The sequence below is a fragment of the Syngnathoides biaculeatus genome, chromosome 10, assembly GCF_019802595.1.
Source record: "Syngnathoides biaculeatus isolate LvHL_M chromosome 10, ASM1980259v1, whole genome shotgun sequence".
Classification (NCBI taxonomy): domain Eukaryota; kingdom Metazoa; phylum Chordata; class Actinopteri; order Syngnathiformes; family Syngnathidae; genus Syngnathoides; species Syngnathoides biaculeatus.
The window spans coordinates 10,637,860-10,654,928 of NC_084649.1; the positions used below are offsets into that span (position 1 = coordinate 10,637,860).

A 17,069-nucleotide genomic window follows, 5' to 3' on the forward strand; every position below is an offset into this window, starting at 1 on the left:
GAACATTCAATAACAACATATAAATTATTACATATCGAATATGTCAATCAAAACCAATTATTTTTGTAAAGGAAAGCTTTTTGACAGCGCTCTCATATTGGACCTGATTATAGCGCATGTGGCTATGTTGTTGCTGGTCAGTGCATCAGATAAGATCGTGACATGTAGAAATAATAGTGGTTTACTTTTCTTATACACCATCTAAAAACTGTTTATGGTCAGGGAGCAAATTCAGATCTTGTGTCAGTCCCATCCTCACGGGCTACTCCAACTTTGAATGCACTATGGAACTCTGGACCATGGTGGTGCTCCTGAGGCCGGATCCCTCTGGCCGGATAGCTGCTCGGCGTGGGGGCTCCCCTCTCACACCCAGTGGCTGCTTTCCGGGTTGAGCCTGTTTTCACGCCTCTGGCTACAATGGTGAGCCATGCGACTTGTTGGTAGCCACCTGGCTCTCTTGGGGGTGAGATGGGGGCTTTGGGGTCCTACGGGCTCCTTCGGGTGGCTGGTTTTGGGGCGCCTCAATGAGGTCGGCGGAAACACCCTCGGTCCCACGGTGGCTCATGGGCCCAACCCTGCCTCTCAGGTGGAGAGGGCAGGGTCCTTACCCACAGCAGGTACAAGTCACTTCTGAAGGTTATTGTCCATGTGAGTTGGTGTCAATTCACTTGCATGTGTCCACAGATACTCACCTCTGGGACCTATTCACTTAGTGTGGGGCCACTCATTCAGCTAAATAAATCATAATTACATGAACTTCATTTAGAATTTACGCGGCCACTCCCCACCACACTTCAACTGTATTTCCCTTGCGGTCGTTTTCCCTTCCTTTCTTCACAGTATGGCCACATACAACACCTGAGTCTAATGGGTCATTTTACTCGGCATAGAATGATTTGCTTTCTTCATCTTTCTTCCGGCTATTTTCCTGTCTTTTGTTGTCTTCCCTTCCCTTTTGTATTTATATTTTCACTGGAACCCTCCTTTAAACCTTTGTTCTGACGTAATGTTCAATAAAAATCCATCAGAATACAAAGAACCACTGTGGCATGAAAGGAACACAAATCTTCCTTTCTGCTTGACCTAACAGACAAACAGGACAACAACAAAAAAGATGTTTCCTTGTTACATTTGAATTTTGAATGACATGTGCTAAATTCTAAGTTCCTCTGGATAATGGAGTGTGACTGAATGCAGAACACACCCATTGTGGAAATGCTCACCAAGTCAGGTGTAAAAAAAAAAAAGAAAAAAAAAGGACCGCATAGAAAAACTGTGGCTATAGTAAAGATAATTAGCGATTTAATGGCACAAATTTCCTTGAGTCAGTAAAAAAAAAAAAAAAAAAACAGACACACTTATTTTGGGAGAAACATTTATTTGTTCAAGTGGATGAAAGGTTTGTCAAAAATGAATGACAATTACAGCTAAGGCTAGTTTTTGAGGATTTGTTTAAATGTTGAGAAAGAAGAAATAGTAAAATGCTTAGAAAACAAATCACATTTATTTCCAATCAATACCAACATCCCCCCCCCAAAAAATATTTGCGAGTATATCAATGGTGATGATTTATTGTTTTAGCCCCCTTTAATCCCCCCCCCAAAAAAAAATAAATAATGCTATACCTAAAAAGACTCCCCGATCGATGAAATTTAACAACCCAATCTGAGAAGGTGCACCGGCAGTACAATACCCCTTTTAGCAATTGGTATTTTTTCTTCTTCTTTGGGGTAAATTAACATTTTATCAAATATAATTTGTTGCTCTACCATGGTGTAACAAGTTACAAGTGTGAAGACAACATGCATATTTAACCACTAAAACTAAAATGTAAAAACAATAAATTGCCTTCTAAGCCTCAACGCTGTGAGTGATGGTGTACAGGGATCTAAGCACATCTATCTAAGCTAGCTATCTAAGGGTGCACAAAAAGTACTGCCCCCAACACTTCCTTGAGTTCTGCATTTGGACTATCGCATTTCAAGGCTCTATATTCATCGACACAAAACCTTCTCTGACATTCCACTTAGTTGCCAAGACTCTACAGTTTATTGGTGGCCTAAAGAAATTTGTGCTCATCCATCCACTTCCCAACGTTGTCTTTGTTCACCTTCAGGTCTAAGGGCTACCCCAGGCTGTTCACAATTATATTGAGGTACAATGTATGCTGTAATTTCTCGAAAGAAAATGCACAATTTTTTAAAAAATATTTTCAAAAAGTCAATAGGTGGTTTGCATTGTACATTGGTATAAGGGTTTTCCTGATTTTTTTCGGTCACCTTTGGCGGTGCGCATTATACTTCGGGATGCATTATACTCGAGAAATTACATCATCACTCGCCTTCAGACTTTCCCAACGGTCCTCAAGCAGTTTTACAGCAATATTTTGTAGAAATGCAAATTCCAATTAGGTTGAGATGTGTAAAACATATCAAAACTGAGTAACATGAGCCAGCATGGTGGAGTAGCTGTAGAGGTTTAGTCTCACAGTTCTGAGGACTGGGGTTCAAATCCCAGTCCAACCTGTGTGGCATTTGCATGTTCTCCCCGTGCCTAGTATATATATATTATATATATCTACGAGACCTAGAAGCAATGGCTGCTTCTCTGGACCCAAGCTCTCCTGAGGACTGCTACAAAGTGGGGAAGTATGAAAAGTATCCTGTGGTCTGATAAATCCACATTTCAAAATCCATCCATCCATTTTCTTCCCCGCTTATCCTCATGGGGGTCGCGGGGAGTGCTGGAGCCTATCCCAGCTCTCAACGGGCGGGAGGCAGGGTACACCCTGAACTGGTTGCCAGCCAATTCCAGGGCACATAGAGACAAACAGTCGTACTCACAAATCACACCTAGGGGCAATTTAGAGTGTCCAATTAATGTTACATGTTTTTGGGATGTGGGAGGAAACCGGAGAGCCTGGAGGAAACCCACACAGGCACGGGGAGAACATGCAAACTCCAGACAGGCGGGTCCGGGATTGAACCCGGGACCTCAGAACTGTGAGGCCAACGCTTTATCAGCTGAGGCACCGTGACGACATTTCAAAATGTTTTGGGAAATTATGGATGCTGTATCCTCTGGGCTGAGGAGGTAAAGGACCATCTAAATTGTCATTAGCGGACGTAAATTTCAAAAGTCAGTATCTGTGATGGTATCAGAGTGTGTTACTGCCCAGAGCAAAGGTAACATGTACATCTATGAAGGGACCATTAATGCTAAACAGTACATACATGTTTTGGAGCAACAAATACGGTACATCCATCTAAGTGACTTTTCCTAACCCTGCTTATTTCAACAAGACAATGCTAAGCCATATTTTCCTTGTTATAACAGTGTAACTTTGTGGTAAAAGAGTATGAGAGACACTACCACCAGTCCAGAACTGTCTCACACTGAAAATGTGTGGCGCATTATGATACAAAAATGGAGACCCGAGACTGTTGAGGAACTTACAGTAAGTTGTATATGCCATTACATCCAGCAATTGTGATGAGAATGTGTCATTTTAATCAAATATTGTTCAAAACACAAACATTCCTTGAACATGGCACAAGTTTAATAACACTTTCAGTAACAACCTTTCATTACTGACATTTTAATACCCATCCTCATGTTTTTCCAAGAGTCTTGCAACACATTTCACTGAAATATCACCTGCAACACAATGCATTGTAGTTCTAAGATTAAACTTTGAAGGGCAACTGAAGTGAAAGTTTCACACCATCACTGACTTCTCTTTCCTCTGGATTCATTTTTTTTTTTTTTTTAACGAGGGTCAGGTTATTTTTTATGATGAATATTAACTCTCAAATTGGCACAATTATCCCATTTGGTGGAGCAATCGAAGGAACCATTGATTTAATGAGTCATCTCTAGTTTCACTGTATAGGTTTGTGTGTACTTAGACTAGCGTAGCTTAATCCTTGTGATCATATAAGCATGCTACTGGCACAATCGACCAGGGCAGAGCAGAGCAGACAACGGTGCTCAAGATTCTTGCTTGCCGCTGCCACTCGCATGGCAGGGATCGCAGTCACTGCTCATGCAGTTAAACACTTTGCTAAACAACTTGCAGATGGCTAAAGGTGTTGTCATACCAGTCTACCTAGAGGTCCTGTATCTCCACACTGCTGACAAGGCTCCTCCTACCTGGAAGATACTCTATACGTCAGGCTGGTAAAGTGGTACTGGTGGAGCAGTATTGGAGTCCAATACACCAGTTACCAATACCAATAATAGTATTAGTACATCGAGGGCAACATTATATTAGGTCTGAAAGGGTTAGGCTTCATTCTCCCAGAGGTCACCTCAAAGTGTCTCCTTGAGGTTTCCACTCAAGATTATTTTGAGTGTAAATTGTTTCTCTGTCAGGTGTTCCTTAACTATTTCTTAACCATTCCTTAAAGAGCTGCCTGGCCACTGAGGCTTTTGGATATGGCCTCAAATGACATGGAGCATACTTTTTCCACAGTTTTTCTTAATTTAGGTTTTGAGGATGACACGTCTTCTCTTCTTTGCCAGCCCTCGCGGCCTCCCTTGGTCTAAGCACACCGTGGATTCCACTTCTTTTTTTAAATTTGCAAAACCATCCTTTACTAGCCTTGAATTCATCCCCATTGCCCCCTGGGTTTTCTCTGGTGAGGGCATTATGGAGTTCCCTTGCCTTGTCACAAATTAGGGTCTCTGAGACAGCGTCACCCCTCAACTGTTTATGAGTAATCCACTTAAGCAGAACTTTTTCCACTTCTTCCATTTTATCAGTTCTTCTGTTACTCAGAGTTTTTACCCCTTTTGCGACATCAGCAGCTTTGATGGCTTCTTTTCTCTTCAATATGGTTGAAACCGTTGACTTAGCCATATTGTACTGAACAGCCAGATCAGACACACGTGCACCTCTCTCCCACTTGGCGATAAGTTCCTTTTTCAGTGCTATGGTTGTCATCACAATTTTCCTCCTTGGCTTGTCTTTCCGGATAATCTGTGGTTGACATTTGGGACAAGTACAAACAAAAAGACAAGGTAAACATTAAAAACACTCAGGATTGGTGATCAATATACCAGAGTAAACGAACTTTATGTAGACATGCATGACGGCAGTTTGTGTTCTGGACTTTTGGCTGATTTTAGACACAGATTTCTCAAAGGTATGCAGATACAGTATGTTGTTAACTGGTGAGCCCGTCACCATTTTTGGAAAACAACCACCCTGAAGTTAAGACTGTAGAGATAAGCCAAGTCAGAACTGTCCAAAGGAAAAGGGCCGGTACAAATAATGTATTCAAATAAAACAGATTCTAACTGGGGGGAAAAAATGAAAGTCTACCTTTCTGTGTGACCGCTTCAGAGATTCAGGATGTCCCAGGACTTTGTTGAGGGTTTTGTCACTCCTGTTCAGCTGAGGGGATTCCATGGATGTGTTGAAGTCTCCAAAAGCAACAGCTTCAAGTGAGGTAGCGATGTCAGGCCTTGCAGTGCCTTCCTCTTTGGAATCACTTTTAAGACAAGCCATTGTGTTGCTATTGTCTGTTTTGCTTTCTGGTTCTGGTGCCAGCCTTATAGAAAAATCTATTTTTTGTTCATCGACCAGTTGCTCTGATACTTCCATTACATAAGACACTGATTTTTCAGTTTGCTCCTCTTTAGATATATTAGCCAGTAAGGCTGACATATCTTTTTTCTCCTCTTCAGGTGTAATGGCCACTGGCTCCAACAGGTCAGTATGTTCAGTTTTCAGCATTTTAGCACATTGTTGTACTTCTGTCTCCACAGGACTACTCAGCCTTGGTGCATGTTCTTTGACAGTCGAAGTTGATCTTCTGAATTGACAGTCCTCTATTGAGGGAAAGAAAACAGTATTATTATTATTTTTGTTTTAATTCAGCGGTACACATCAGGGCCAGCAAGGCTTTCCCTGCTGGCCTACAAACTATAAGAAGCAGTCAAATCTACATCTACAAAGTAAATTATAATATGTGTTTGATGAAATTGTTATTAATTATTTTTATACAACATACCCAAGGCTTTCAGAATTTGTAAAGTTGGCCATTGTATCTTAAATTATATTGACAATTGGGACAGTTTTTTTTTCAAACACAGTTTTAAAATGTGTCCTCTAAAGGACAAATTAGACGCAAATTATTCGATCCATTTTGATGTACATGGCTCATTGTGTGCAATCTAATCGTGACATGATAGTGGCGGTACCATGTGATAGGATGCATCTTTACTAAAGGCTCAGGTATCAAGTACCGCCGCCCCCAACCCGAACCCAGTACACGCACAAATACTGTCTTTACAAACATACTGATTACATATTAGGAACAACAGATAAACTATGACTAGTTTATTCAATGTGTATAAGGTTGCCATACTTACTATCTCATTGTTTCAAAAAAAAATCCCTGAACTACTTTCTTCGTTATTTTTCTTGTAGCTTACACAAATAACATACGCTCATATTGTGTGTGAGGGTGAAAATCCGCACTATTGTTATAAATGAAGCTAAAGGTTTAACGGCACGAGTAAGAAGTTACAATCAACACTGTATTACAAACCAATCTTGGGTGAATTCCTCTGTGCGTTTAGTAAGGATCGAAGACGGTCGTTTTCCTCTTGGTATCCTTTTACAATGTGGGCCACTTCTTGAAATATCTCCATTGCGACGCTGGTAAAGCGTTCAGCTATTCGGCTCTGAAATACGTGCAGCAGACCGGCGGTCGACATGACGGAACAAACCACTGAATTAGTGAAACTACGTTTGTCTTTTTTTTACACATGGATATCTAGCAACGTAGACAAAACACACACACACACACACACACACACATACATATAAACAACTCTCTACCGGAAAAGTACTTACGTTTCCGGTTGGTTGGTCGATAGCTTGGAACAACAGAGTAGTAAAATTTTCTTCTTCTTTCAGCATGTTATTTATTTTTTTTTTTTTTTCCATGAATTGTGGTTGATAAATGAAGTCATTGTAGTATAGACCAATGTGTTGTTTTCATTGAGCTTCTACTTAATTTTACAAAAGTAAAACCATAGATGTACATACATAAACACCGCCTTTGTCGTATTTTGGACGTCGATTCTGCCACCATATTGAATAACACTTTCAATGAAGACACCTCGTGAATCATGAGGGTTCTAGGCTAGTGATGGGAACGGCAGCTTTTTGTGTGCACAGGAATCCTTGAATAGATTCGCCACATAATCGTTCGGTTCTTTCTCACAAAATTATGTAAGTGCTTCCTCACTTCGATAACGAGCCATCTCTGATATTCATATTCACTCAACATGCGTTGTTGTTATCATGTATTTTAAAGTGGGAAAGGTAAGGAGATTGAACACAAACAAAACATAAAACACACTTTTATTGGCAGCGAGCTCAGCTACCGACGATATTTTCTTGTCCGCTTACGACCAGCTGGCTCTCTTCAGCCGGCGTGACTTTTCTGCATTCCGATGCACAACATCGCTGATCCCAGCATTTGCCACCCGAGTTGTCTTCCTTCTCACTTTACATTCATCTGATTAGCGGCAGCTGTCTTTGAGTGTTGAGAAGCGTTATATAACTTTAATGTATTATTGTTATTATCATCCATCCATCTTCTCCCGCTTAATGGGGATGCCCAGGCTTCCCTTTCGCCATCCAGTTTATCCAGCTCCTCCGGGGGGAACCCAAGGTGTTCCCAGACCAGACGAGAGATGTAATCTCTTCAGCGGGCCCGGGGTCTCTTTCCAGTGGGAAACCAGGGAGGCGTCCATGAGCCATTCAAATTAGATGCCCAAGCCACGTCCTCTGGCTCCTCTCAATGCAGAGGAGCAGCTCGACTCTGAACCTCTCCCGGATTACCAAGCTTCTCACACTATTTCTAACATAACCCTACAGAGGAAACAGAATTGAAGAATCAAATAGAGAAATAGAGAGCTTCACCTTTCAACTTAGTTCCTTCTTTACCATAACGGACTGATACAAAGTCTGCATCACTGCAGACGCTGCACCGATCCGCCTGCCGATCTCCCGCTTCTTTCATCCCTCACTCATGAACAAGACCTCAAGATACTTGAACACCTCCATTTGGGGCAGGATCTCATTCCCGACCTGGAGAGGGCACGCCACCCATTCACAATTGAGGACCGTGGTCTTAGATTTGGAGGTGCTGATTCTCAACCCAGCTTCTTCACACTCGAACCGCTCCAGTGAGAGTTGGAGATCACGGCCTGATGAAGCTAACAGAACCACATCATCTGGATCGGCTGTTAGTGTTAGCTATCCCCACGAGGACGTCATGTCTTGCCGTTCCACTGGCAAAGGAATCACTCATCGTACTCATACATCACACCATACATAGCAGATGATTAACGAATGAATAACTCTTCAGTTCCTCAGTACACTACTTCAGTGAACGAATCACTCAGTTCCTCAGTCCATGAGTTCATGAACAAATCATTCAGTTCACTTCACAACATTGTGTCTGGACCGCCCCCCACCCCATAGTTTTATAATACAGTACAGTAATAAGATGGGTGTTATATTGTGTCAATGTTATTCTGCGCATCATCTGTGCCTACTTGAAATACATCTTGGTAACTGGTCAGGCTTTAAAATACAATGAAAGATGAATTCTGTGAAATAATACAATCAATCAATCCAATTAATTTATATCATCATCAATATTTCTGGACAGGGAGGCATGGTACGTGGCTCAGCTGGAAAGCGTTGGCCTCACAGTTCTGAGGCCCCCGGTTCAATCCCGGACCCACCTGTGTGGAGTTTGCATGTTCGCCCCGTGCCTGCGTCGTTTTTCTCCGGGCACTTCGGTTTCCTCCCACATTACAAAAAACATGCAACATTAATTGGACACTCTAAATTGCCCATAGGTGTAACTGTGGGTGTGGCTGTCTCGATGTGCCCTGCGATTGGCTGGCAACCAGTTCAGGGTGTGACCTGCCCGTTGACAGCCGGGATAAGCTCCAGCATTCCCCGCGACCCTTGGGAGGATGAGCGGCGAAGAGAATGGATGGAGAGCTTCAGTATTTCTTTACACTAAAGAGGGCGCCTGCGAGTCACGCAGTTTCGCAGCCACCACGGGTTGTGAAGTAGAAGAAGAGCGGTCAGCGAGCAGGCTGCTGCTGGTGACAGCCGCCAGGCGAACTCAACGGCTCCCCCTTCCTCCACATCGTACTGATAAGGAGAAGACATTACGGGACACGTCCTTGCAGTCTTGTGTTTACTGAGGACACGGTTTCAAACGTCTGGCCGGCCCCATTGGGAGCCGAGCATTCATTTACGCTTCCGATTTTCCAAGCAACGTTTTCGTTAGCTTTGGCGTTCATACGGTGGCACCGAGCCCGTACGACGTCGCCGTCTCCTGTCAAGATCGTTTTAACAACACACCGAGAGGATGGACGACTTAAAGCCTTCGACATCTCCCGCTTTTCAGTCGGAGGTAAGTGACACGTTTATCGCAATAACACAGCATTGGGCTGCTGAATTGTTTTGCTTCACTGCTAAGTCGACGCGAGCAAATGTCAACTTGCTGGCCGCTTGTCACCGCACTGTTAGCCTGTTATGCTCAGACTTATGCTGAAACACGAACGAGATAAACTTCCTCACGGTGATTTCGTATTCGAACTCAACGACCGTCCACTAAAACACTTGTTAATGTGTCTCTGGGCGCGTAAAACGGACAGCGCCTCTGTTTACTCCAGGAAACACCGGAGAGATTGTTAACGTTCAATCGATTGGAAAACATTCCATCATCACCATCATCGCTAACATGCTAACGTGTGCTAGCTCATGTTAAACAAGGCAGTTTGAAAACAACCATGGTTACGGGTTTCGAGAGTCAATGTGACACATATGTCAAAATAAATCCACTGACGTTGCTTTGTTTTGGTTGACTCGCCACCGTTACTTGCTAGCTGTGGCTACCCTCGCAATCGTCTTCACTGCTTACTGCTGAGTCCATCGCTAGCCGCATTTGTCGTCTCTTGACATTTACGTTTGTTAGTGGGTGGTGGGTCGAATTGCGCTCAAAGAGACTTCAGAGTCAAATAAGTACACCGAATTTGCCTGGATAGAATATTTATTTCCAGCTAAAGCGCACTGTCCTCATGATGTTATGAATGACTGTTGCTCATTCTTGCAACTGTCACACAAAAACACAGTTTTCCACCAAGATGTTGAGACGACGAGTACATCGAGGTGTACTCTTACTGCAGTAGTAGTGGTTAGTAGCAAACCAGTAGTGGCAAAAGTACTCGCAATGTTACAAGTATATTTACTGGTGGGGAATGTTAGAAGAACCGGTTCAACTCTTGCTATTTAATGTCTGGTTTTTTTTGCTGTCATATCAAGAGGTCAACCCGTTTCCATTTGTCTTTTATTTTTATTGTGTTGTCGTGTGCTGTGGTTTTAAAAATAACAGATCTATATTATGCCTAAATCTGGATTGAAAAAAATGTTGATGGATGTTTTCAAATCTTCTTCTTTCTTCTTTTTCTTTCGGCTTGTCCCGTTAGGGGTCGCCACAGCGTGTCATTTTTTTCCATCTAAGCCTATCTCGTGCATCCTCCTCTCTAACACCCACTGTCCTCATGTCCTCCCTCACAACATCCATCAATGGGAGGTAAAATAAAAAGTCAACAGATGAATAAATCATGTAACGCACAGAAATGCGAAAAATATACTTGACTGCAGTCACAAAGTAATTTGTACTTTGTCACTTCCCACAACTGCCTAACCTGCATGTTTTTTTAAATGTGGGAGAAGCGGAAAAAAACAACACAAGAACAGGGAAGCATGCAAACTTGCTAACAATTAGGCCACCGCACTACCTCTTAAATGAATTACTTCCCACCACTGGAACTAACTCCTGTTTCTGTGTTCCAGGGCTTCAGTCCACCCTACAGAAAGAGAAAAAGGACAGTGGAAGATTTTAACCAGTTTTGTACGTTTGTTTTGGCTTACGCTGGTTATATCCCATACCCCCAAGAGGTAAGTAAGGCCTAAACTATTCTCTTTAATAGTTAGTCAGATTAAAACAGTGTACAGTGTAGGTCCGGGCAATTCATCAATTTAATAGATTAGGTTTTGTTTTTTTTGTCAATCCGTTTTTTTTCCCCTCTTTCCATTCTTCAATGGAATTATTATTTTTTTGGGGCGGCTTTGGTAGTTCAAAGCACGTCCCCTCAGAAGTGCATACAGCACTTGGTTACAAAGAAAGGAGGTATTTATTCAAGACCACATTATGCGTTGCTGAGTTAGTAATGTGGTTTTTGGTTTGACTGTCTGAAATACTATTACAAAAAAAAAAGACTGGAACCTTTAATTCCCCTTAAGAAATAGATATGGGAAGAAGAATTTTCACATTGTTTTTTATATAACAAGAAGGTTGTCTAGTGGAAGACAATCATCCAGTCTGTCATATTGAATATTACCAAAAGTATGGTGCCCGCTATGAAAACATAATTTTGTCAATGTTGGAAATGTTTCACCTGAGGTATGTGCTTTAACCTTTAAATATTTTGCAAGGTCTCTTTACTTGCGGTTATGCTAGCTGATGCTCGTGAACACACATGCATATACACAGAACGATCTGGCAACAAGTGGCATGAAAAACAAGGCTTAAATACAAAACGTAACTAGGGTGCAGGAGCATCCAAGAGGAAGTGGCACACGACCACGCCACTGCCCGCCGCGGCTGCTGTCAACTATGGCGTCGAGCATTTTAATTGTGTGCACCCTCCTGCTTTTTTAATGTGCCCATTATGCTCATTTCTATGTAGTTTGAGCTCCTGTTGTTTTGATAGCGACCAGACGCCATATCAAACACCCGACTGAACTCTGTGCTTCACCACCGGCCATGGAGAACCACGCCCCAGACATATTTATTACGTGATGTGAAAAATTTAGGGTCGACGTGAATTCTTGTGATCGGTTGGAAAATCAGAACCACCAGATATGTTTTTTTTACACCTAAACCCTTGTGATCAGTAAAAATAATGGGTCTAGGTTTCCTCTGCCCAGAGGCGGGTCACTGGGGCCCCCTGTGGAGCCCGGCCTGGAGGTGGGGCTTGAAGGCGAGCACCTGGTGGCCGGGACTGCACACGTGTGGCTTTGCCGGGGACAGCCCAAAAGGGCAACATGGGTCACTATTCCCATGGGCTCACCACTTCTGGGAGAGGCAATCGGGGTTGGATGCAGTGTGAGCTGGGTGGTGGCTGACGACAGGGACCTTGGCGATCTGATCACCGGCTACAGAAACTGGGTCTAGGGATGTGGATTTCAGGTGGTGGTGGAGCTGTCAGTGTTATTGGCAAAACACGTAACAGCAGATTTAATCAGCCAAAGGTTTTAATCGTTATTGTGCTGTGGTAAAGTTAATGTGCCGACTAGTCAGCAGTTCAACCCCTAGTAGACACTATGCCTCAACTAGGCCACAGCACATATCCACATTGTGGACAGTAATTACAGTTTTATAAACCAGTTTAAGTCTTTACACCCTCCTTTATTTTAAGACTGTCGGAGACCAAGGAGCTCCCTGACCTTTTTACATTTTTTTTTTACCTGCCACCTGGTCAGGGTCCATAATGTGCCATTCTAATACCGCATGGGGGACATAAACCACAACTAGTTTCTCATGAGGTCATTCTTCATTGTAACATTTGTAGACACATGGCTAGATAAAACAATAATAAACACATGCTATTGTTAGGCTACCCTGTAACTGACTGGCACCTGCAGTACTGTACCCCACAGACTCCACTTTGCAGAGGGGGTCCAGTATGTTCTTCCCCTCAGTCTCTTCTTGGAAAAAATATGTCATCTAATCATTACCAACAGTCGTGTGATGAGAAATCAAATTCAGGACCGTCAGTTTCCTCACTTGTTGTTGCTTACTGGCAGGTTTCCTTCTGAGTGAAAAAAAAACGACAGTCCAAAACCCAGTTGAGTAGAACTGAGTGTAGCAGATTCCTGTTAGGTTGATAGTCATCTGAATTTTTCATCTTTTACAGACCTCTTCACTTCGCAGTACTTCCAGCCCTCCCAACAGCACTGGAAGCACAGTTGATAGTGATGGCTGGACCCCGGGACCGTCGCCGTCTTGTCCTCAGTACCCTTTCATAGTACCGATGGACAAGAGCAGTAAACATCCACAGCTTGGGGCCACACTGCCGAGTCACATTAAAAAAGATGTGAGTAGAGTTAATTTTGGGAAATCTTTCTTTTGGAATTTAATAGCAGGCAATATATACCTACATGCTGTTAGTTCCCCTACCCGTGATCCAAACCAAATCATACATGTGATTTGAATTTGACCCAAATAATCTGTATTTCCACAGCACACCTTCACCAGCCTGCATTCAGAAGATTGCAGGAAGGTTGAGAAGCTGAAGAAGAAAAAGAGGAGAAAGGAGAGGGAGCTTCAGGCCGGTGAGAAACATGGCCCATCGAGCTCGTCCGACCCAGCGCTGCAGCCTTCATTCTCCTTTGACGACTTGCCCGTAAAAGAGGAACTGGAAGACGACATCAGCATTCCGCTCCATCCTCAGCGCGTCGCCAGCCCGTCCCAGTGTAAAGAGGAGCTGCAAGAAGAGCGATGGCAGTGGGATGGACGAGACCTGCAAGAAGGAGTGGTCAAGGTACAGAAAGTGGAGGGCCTTTCCGGAAGCAGAACGGTGTTCCGGCAGGGCAAGCAGGTCGTGTTCCGAGACGAAGATGGGTCGGGAGAGGATGAGGATATCATGGTGGACTCAGGTAAGCATGTACAGTCCAACACATGTTGGCGAATACATTTGTGAGGAATACTTTTCACTATAAAACGAAATAATCCACACTGAGAATTAAATGCATAATTTTTTTTTATCTCTCAACTCCTTCGATCATGGACATGTGTTACATTTGAGCTGCACCTTGAAGCAAGAGACAGTGAAAATGACAACTAAACTATAAACTAATCAACCACTAGTGGGTGATTGCACAACAGTGATTTGATATTATCAATGGATTTCAGACCTGGGCCTTCAGTAGGGCCTTTAGGGTCCAAATCCACATCATAAATCTCCCGTATTTTGTCTTAGATCTCCATAGAGTGCCTTGCTATAAAAGTGTCAATTCCTTTTCACAAAACGCCTTTGTTTTGGTAAGGTACATCTTTTTTGGCCAGGTTTGTATTCGCTTTGTCCGTATTTGGCTAAGGTTGTCCCGCTTCCTCTGATTGCTTGCCCTCATGTTGAAGACCAATTGTGAGAGAATGCATTAGTTGAGAGGTCTGGCTTGGGAGTGGGGAGGTAGGCGGACGTAGATCAGATCAAGATATTCAAGTGATCTGATTTTGCGCCTCTCTGAAAAAAAATCGTGGACAGTTTTAATTCATACTACACATTTACTGAGGCGTTATACAGCCAGCATAACATCACAAATGCTAGAAACAGTTGGTTTGGTAAAATATGAGAGCTTTATTTACTCACCATCGCTAAATAATGTTCAGAAAATGAAACATAAATTATATGTGGCATAAGAGAGAGAAAGAGAAGGATGAATTTGATTAAAAAAAAAGGAGTGAAATGAGTAGCAAAAGTAGTGAAAGGTATGAATAAATATGTACTTTTGCAAGCCAAGACAAGAATGAATAAATGTTTTTAAATGAGATCACATGGAACAAAGTTTCGAAATATTTTTCAGCTTTAAAAAGGAATAAATGTTATCTGAAATGTGAATCTCAAAGCATGGCCTACGATGTCATGTAACCACATCTTCTCTCCCGTGTACTCTCAGACGACGACTCATGGGACTTGGTGACGTGTTTCTGCATGAAGCCATTCGCCGGTCGCGCCATGATCGAGTGCAACAAGTGCCACACCTGGATCCACCTGTCGTGCGCCAAGATCCGCAAGAGCCACGTGCCCGAAACATACGTTTGCCAGAGCTGCCGAGAAAACTCCGTACCCGTTGCCAGTGGCGTGGACGCCCGCCGCTCCCACCGTCCCCGCATAGGTCCACGTAAACACTTATTAGAATGACCACCAAATACCACTTTTGAACCCCCTTGAAGATTTTTCTAACCCTTGTGGACCTCTAACCCTCTTGGGAATATCGTAGTTCTACAGTTGTGTAATTGTGCTTCCCTACAGACTCTGCGAAAGGCAATCACAGAATGATACACTAATGGCAAAAGTTTGAGATAATTGGCTTGTGAGTGAAATTTCACGATGCACCTAAAATGTACCAATGTCGCCTTTGCAGTTGAACTTTTGACCTTCTCTTTAATTTGGAATGCAGTGCATCATCTGAAATACGCCATTCAGCTCCTGGTTAGAGAACGTCAAGTGATGCAAACTCTCTTGCCACTTGTAAACAATCGGATAAGGTTTAGAAGTCAAAAGAAGTTGACCTGTATAGTTATAGTGCATTTTCGGTTCATTTTGTAATTTTACTCTAAAGCTGAATATCCCAAGCTTTTGAATTAGTGTCTGTCGATGATTATAACGTAGCAGCGAACGGGTACTGTTGGGACTGCAGTGTCATGTGAACACTGGAAGCTGCCATGTCCAAGTCCTTCCACTAACTGCCACCCTCTCTCGTGCGTGCCGGGATGTCTCGGAAATACTTGTTTGCACTTTTTCTCACTTTGAACAAACCTTTTGACCCTTTTGGCAAACAGGTATGTTCAGATAAAACTGGACCCCTCCCAAGTGGTCTCTTGTAAGTAGAACTATAAATGACCGTTTTGAAGGAGAAAACTTGTAAAGCCTTCCGATAACTGCTTCAGGTGGTGCCAAGTATTAAGATGGTAATCTAATAGAACAAAGCGCTAGATTGCGTCTGCTTCATCTGTCACTTTTGTTATTTAAGTCCATTGCGGACAAATGGTAGTCCAGAGAAGCTGTTCTTCTCTCCTTCTCAAGCTGTCTTCCAAATCTCGGATGCTTGCATGTGTTGATGGACGGGGAGTGTTCACTTCTATCCCTCCCACACTTCATATATCATTTCTAGTGGTTGTTCATAAGGATTTTACCGTCACTGGCAATTCAGCCATCTTTGAGACAAATATATTTTTGGAAAGGCCTGAAGATTCTTCTGTTTAAAGCCTCAGAAAGAAATCAAACGGTTAATTCAGTGAAAAAAATGTTAATATTCTCTCCAGGTTTATGCACGTCATGTGAGTGTGTTTGAGTGAGGAGGGGGATGTAATTGTTTGGGGTTGGCTGTCATGCTGTTCTGAAAAAAAGTCTGGTTTCTAATCTTTTTGTAAGATGGTCAACAGCAAACGATATCCGCTATGGTTTCTCATTGCTTCATAAAACAGCAGTGTTCATGTCAACATTCAGCAGGTTTACCAGGAATTTTTTTTTTTTTTCAGGCACACCTTCCCCTTTAAACTTGCCATTCAGATTAAATGTCTTAGTATATGTGCCATGGACCTGTTTGTGTCAGTTAAATAAAAGCCATACTCCAGTGTAGAGTGATGATCTAATTTAAAAAGTCCCGAGACTCAGTTGTGATTCTGGGATGGGATTTTACAACACAGTCATTCATCGACTGACCATGGACTAGATGCATGGTTGGTGGACTGTTGTTTTCTGGTGATGCGCTGCCAATAATCAGTCCAGTTTGGATGTTTAATAAATGACATGCACTGTAATGTCTTTGAGAGCGCTCATTTTTAAAGACCAGTTAGATTTTAGTACTTATTAACGGTGGTCTGTGTGACAGCAGGTGTTTTATTCTGATGGGTTGGGTTGTCCTTTCCTCTTAAGGAGAATGTGTCATGCGTACTGTGGTGCAAACTGTTTCTATGAAACTAATGTAAACTATTGTAAATAAAGAGTTACCATTTTAGCCATTGTAGTTTTTGTTGTTCATAACCCCACAATTAACACACAAGACCACTGATAATCTCCCTCGATCTGGGGTTCCTCGCAAGATCGCACGCCGTGGGGTCAAAATGATCACCCGAGTGAAAGACCTGCAGAGAGTTGGGACCAAAGTAACAAAAGGCCACCGTCAACAACATATGAGGCTGCCAGGGTCTCAAATCCTGCAGTGCCCAAGG

At 42.8% G+C, this 17,069-nt stretch overlaps 2 protein-coding genes across 2 annotated transcripts; one reads left to right on the forward strand and one right to left on the reverse strand.

The window, feature by feature from the left end:
* Positions 1-1,624: 1,624 nt before the first annotated feature.
* On the reverse strand, positions 1,625-6,797 carry LOC133508031 (uncharacterized). Its single transcript, XM_061833721.1, has 3 exons — positions 6,558-6,797; positions 5,327-5,835; positions 1,625-4,981 (listed from the first exon to the last, which is right to left on the reverse strand). Exons 1-3 carry the CDS (start codon positions 6,724-6,726, stop codon positions 4,481-4,483), a joined length of 1,179 nt encoding a protein of 392 aa, XP_061689705.1. The 5' UTR covers positions 6,727-6,797; the 3' UTR covers positions 1,625-4,480.
* Positions 6,798-9,049: 2,252 nt separating this feature from the next.
* Positions 9,050-16,855, forward strand: phf13 (PHD finger protein 13). Its single transcript, XM_061833643.1, has 5 exons — positions 9,050-9,458; positions 10,904-11,008; positions 13,030-13,209; positions 13,357-13,771; positions 14,792-16,855. The coding sequence occupies exons 1-5, from the start codon at positions 9,414-9,416 to the stop codon at positions 15,034-15,036; spliced, it is 990 nt and encodes a 329-aa protein (XP_061689627.1). The 5' UTR covers positions 9,050-9,413; the 3' UTR covers positions 15,037-16,855.
* The last annotated feature ends 214 nt before the right edge of the window (positions 16,856-17,069 follow it).

Bases quoted from the DNA above. Each gene is read 5' to 3' on its own strand.
- phf13 (XM_061833643.1), top strand. From the start codon at position 9,414: ATGGACGACTTAAAGCCTTCGACATCTCCCGCTTTTCAGTCGGAG. The intron at 11,009-13,029 runs GTAAGTAAGGCC...CATCTTTTACAG, and splicing joins ATATCCCATACCCCCAAGAG to ACCTCTTCACTTCGCAGTAC. The intron at 13,772-14,791 runs GTAAGCATGTAC...GTGTACTCTCAG, and splicing joins GGATATCATGGTGGACTCAG to ACGACGACTCATGGGACTTG.
- LOC133508031 (XM_061833721.1), bottom strand. From the start codon at position 6,726: ATGTCGACCGCCGGTCTGCTGCACGTATTTCAGAGCCGAATAGCTGAA. The intron at 5,836-6,557 runs GTTTGTAATACA...TTCCCTCAATAG, and splicing joins GAGGAATTCACCCAAGATTG to AGGACTGTCAATTCAGAAGA. The intron at 4,982-5,326 runs GTAGACTTTCAT...TGTCAACCACAG, and splicing joins TGAAGCGGTCACACAGAAAG to ATTATCCGGAAAGACAAGCC.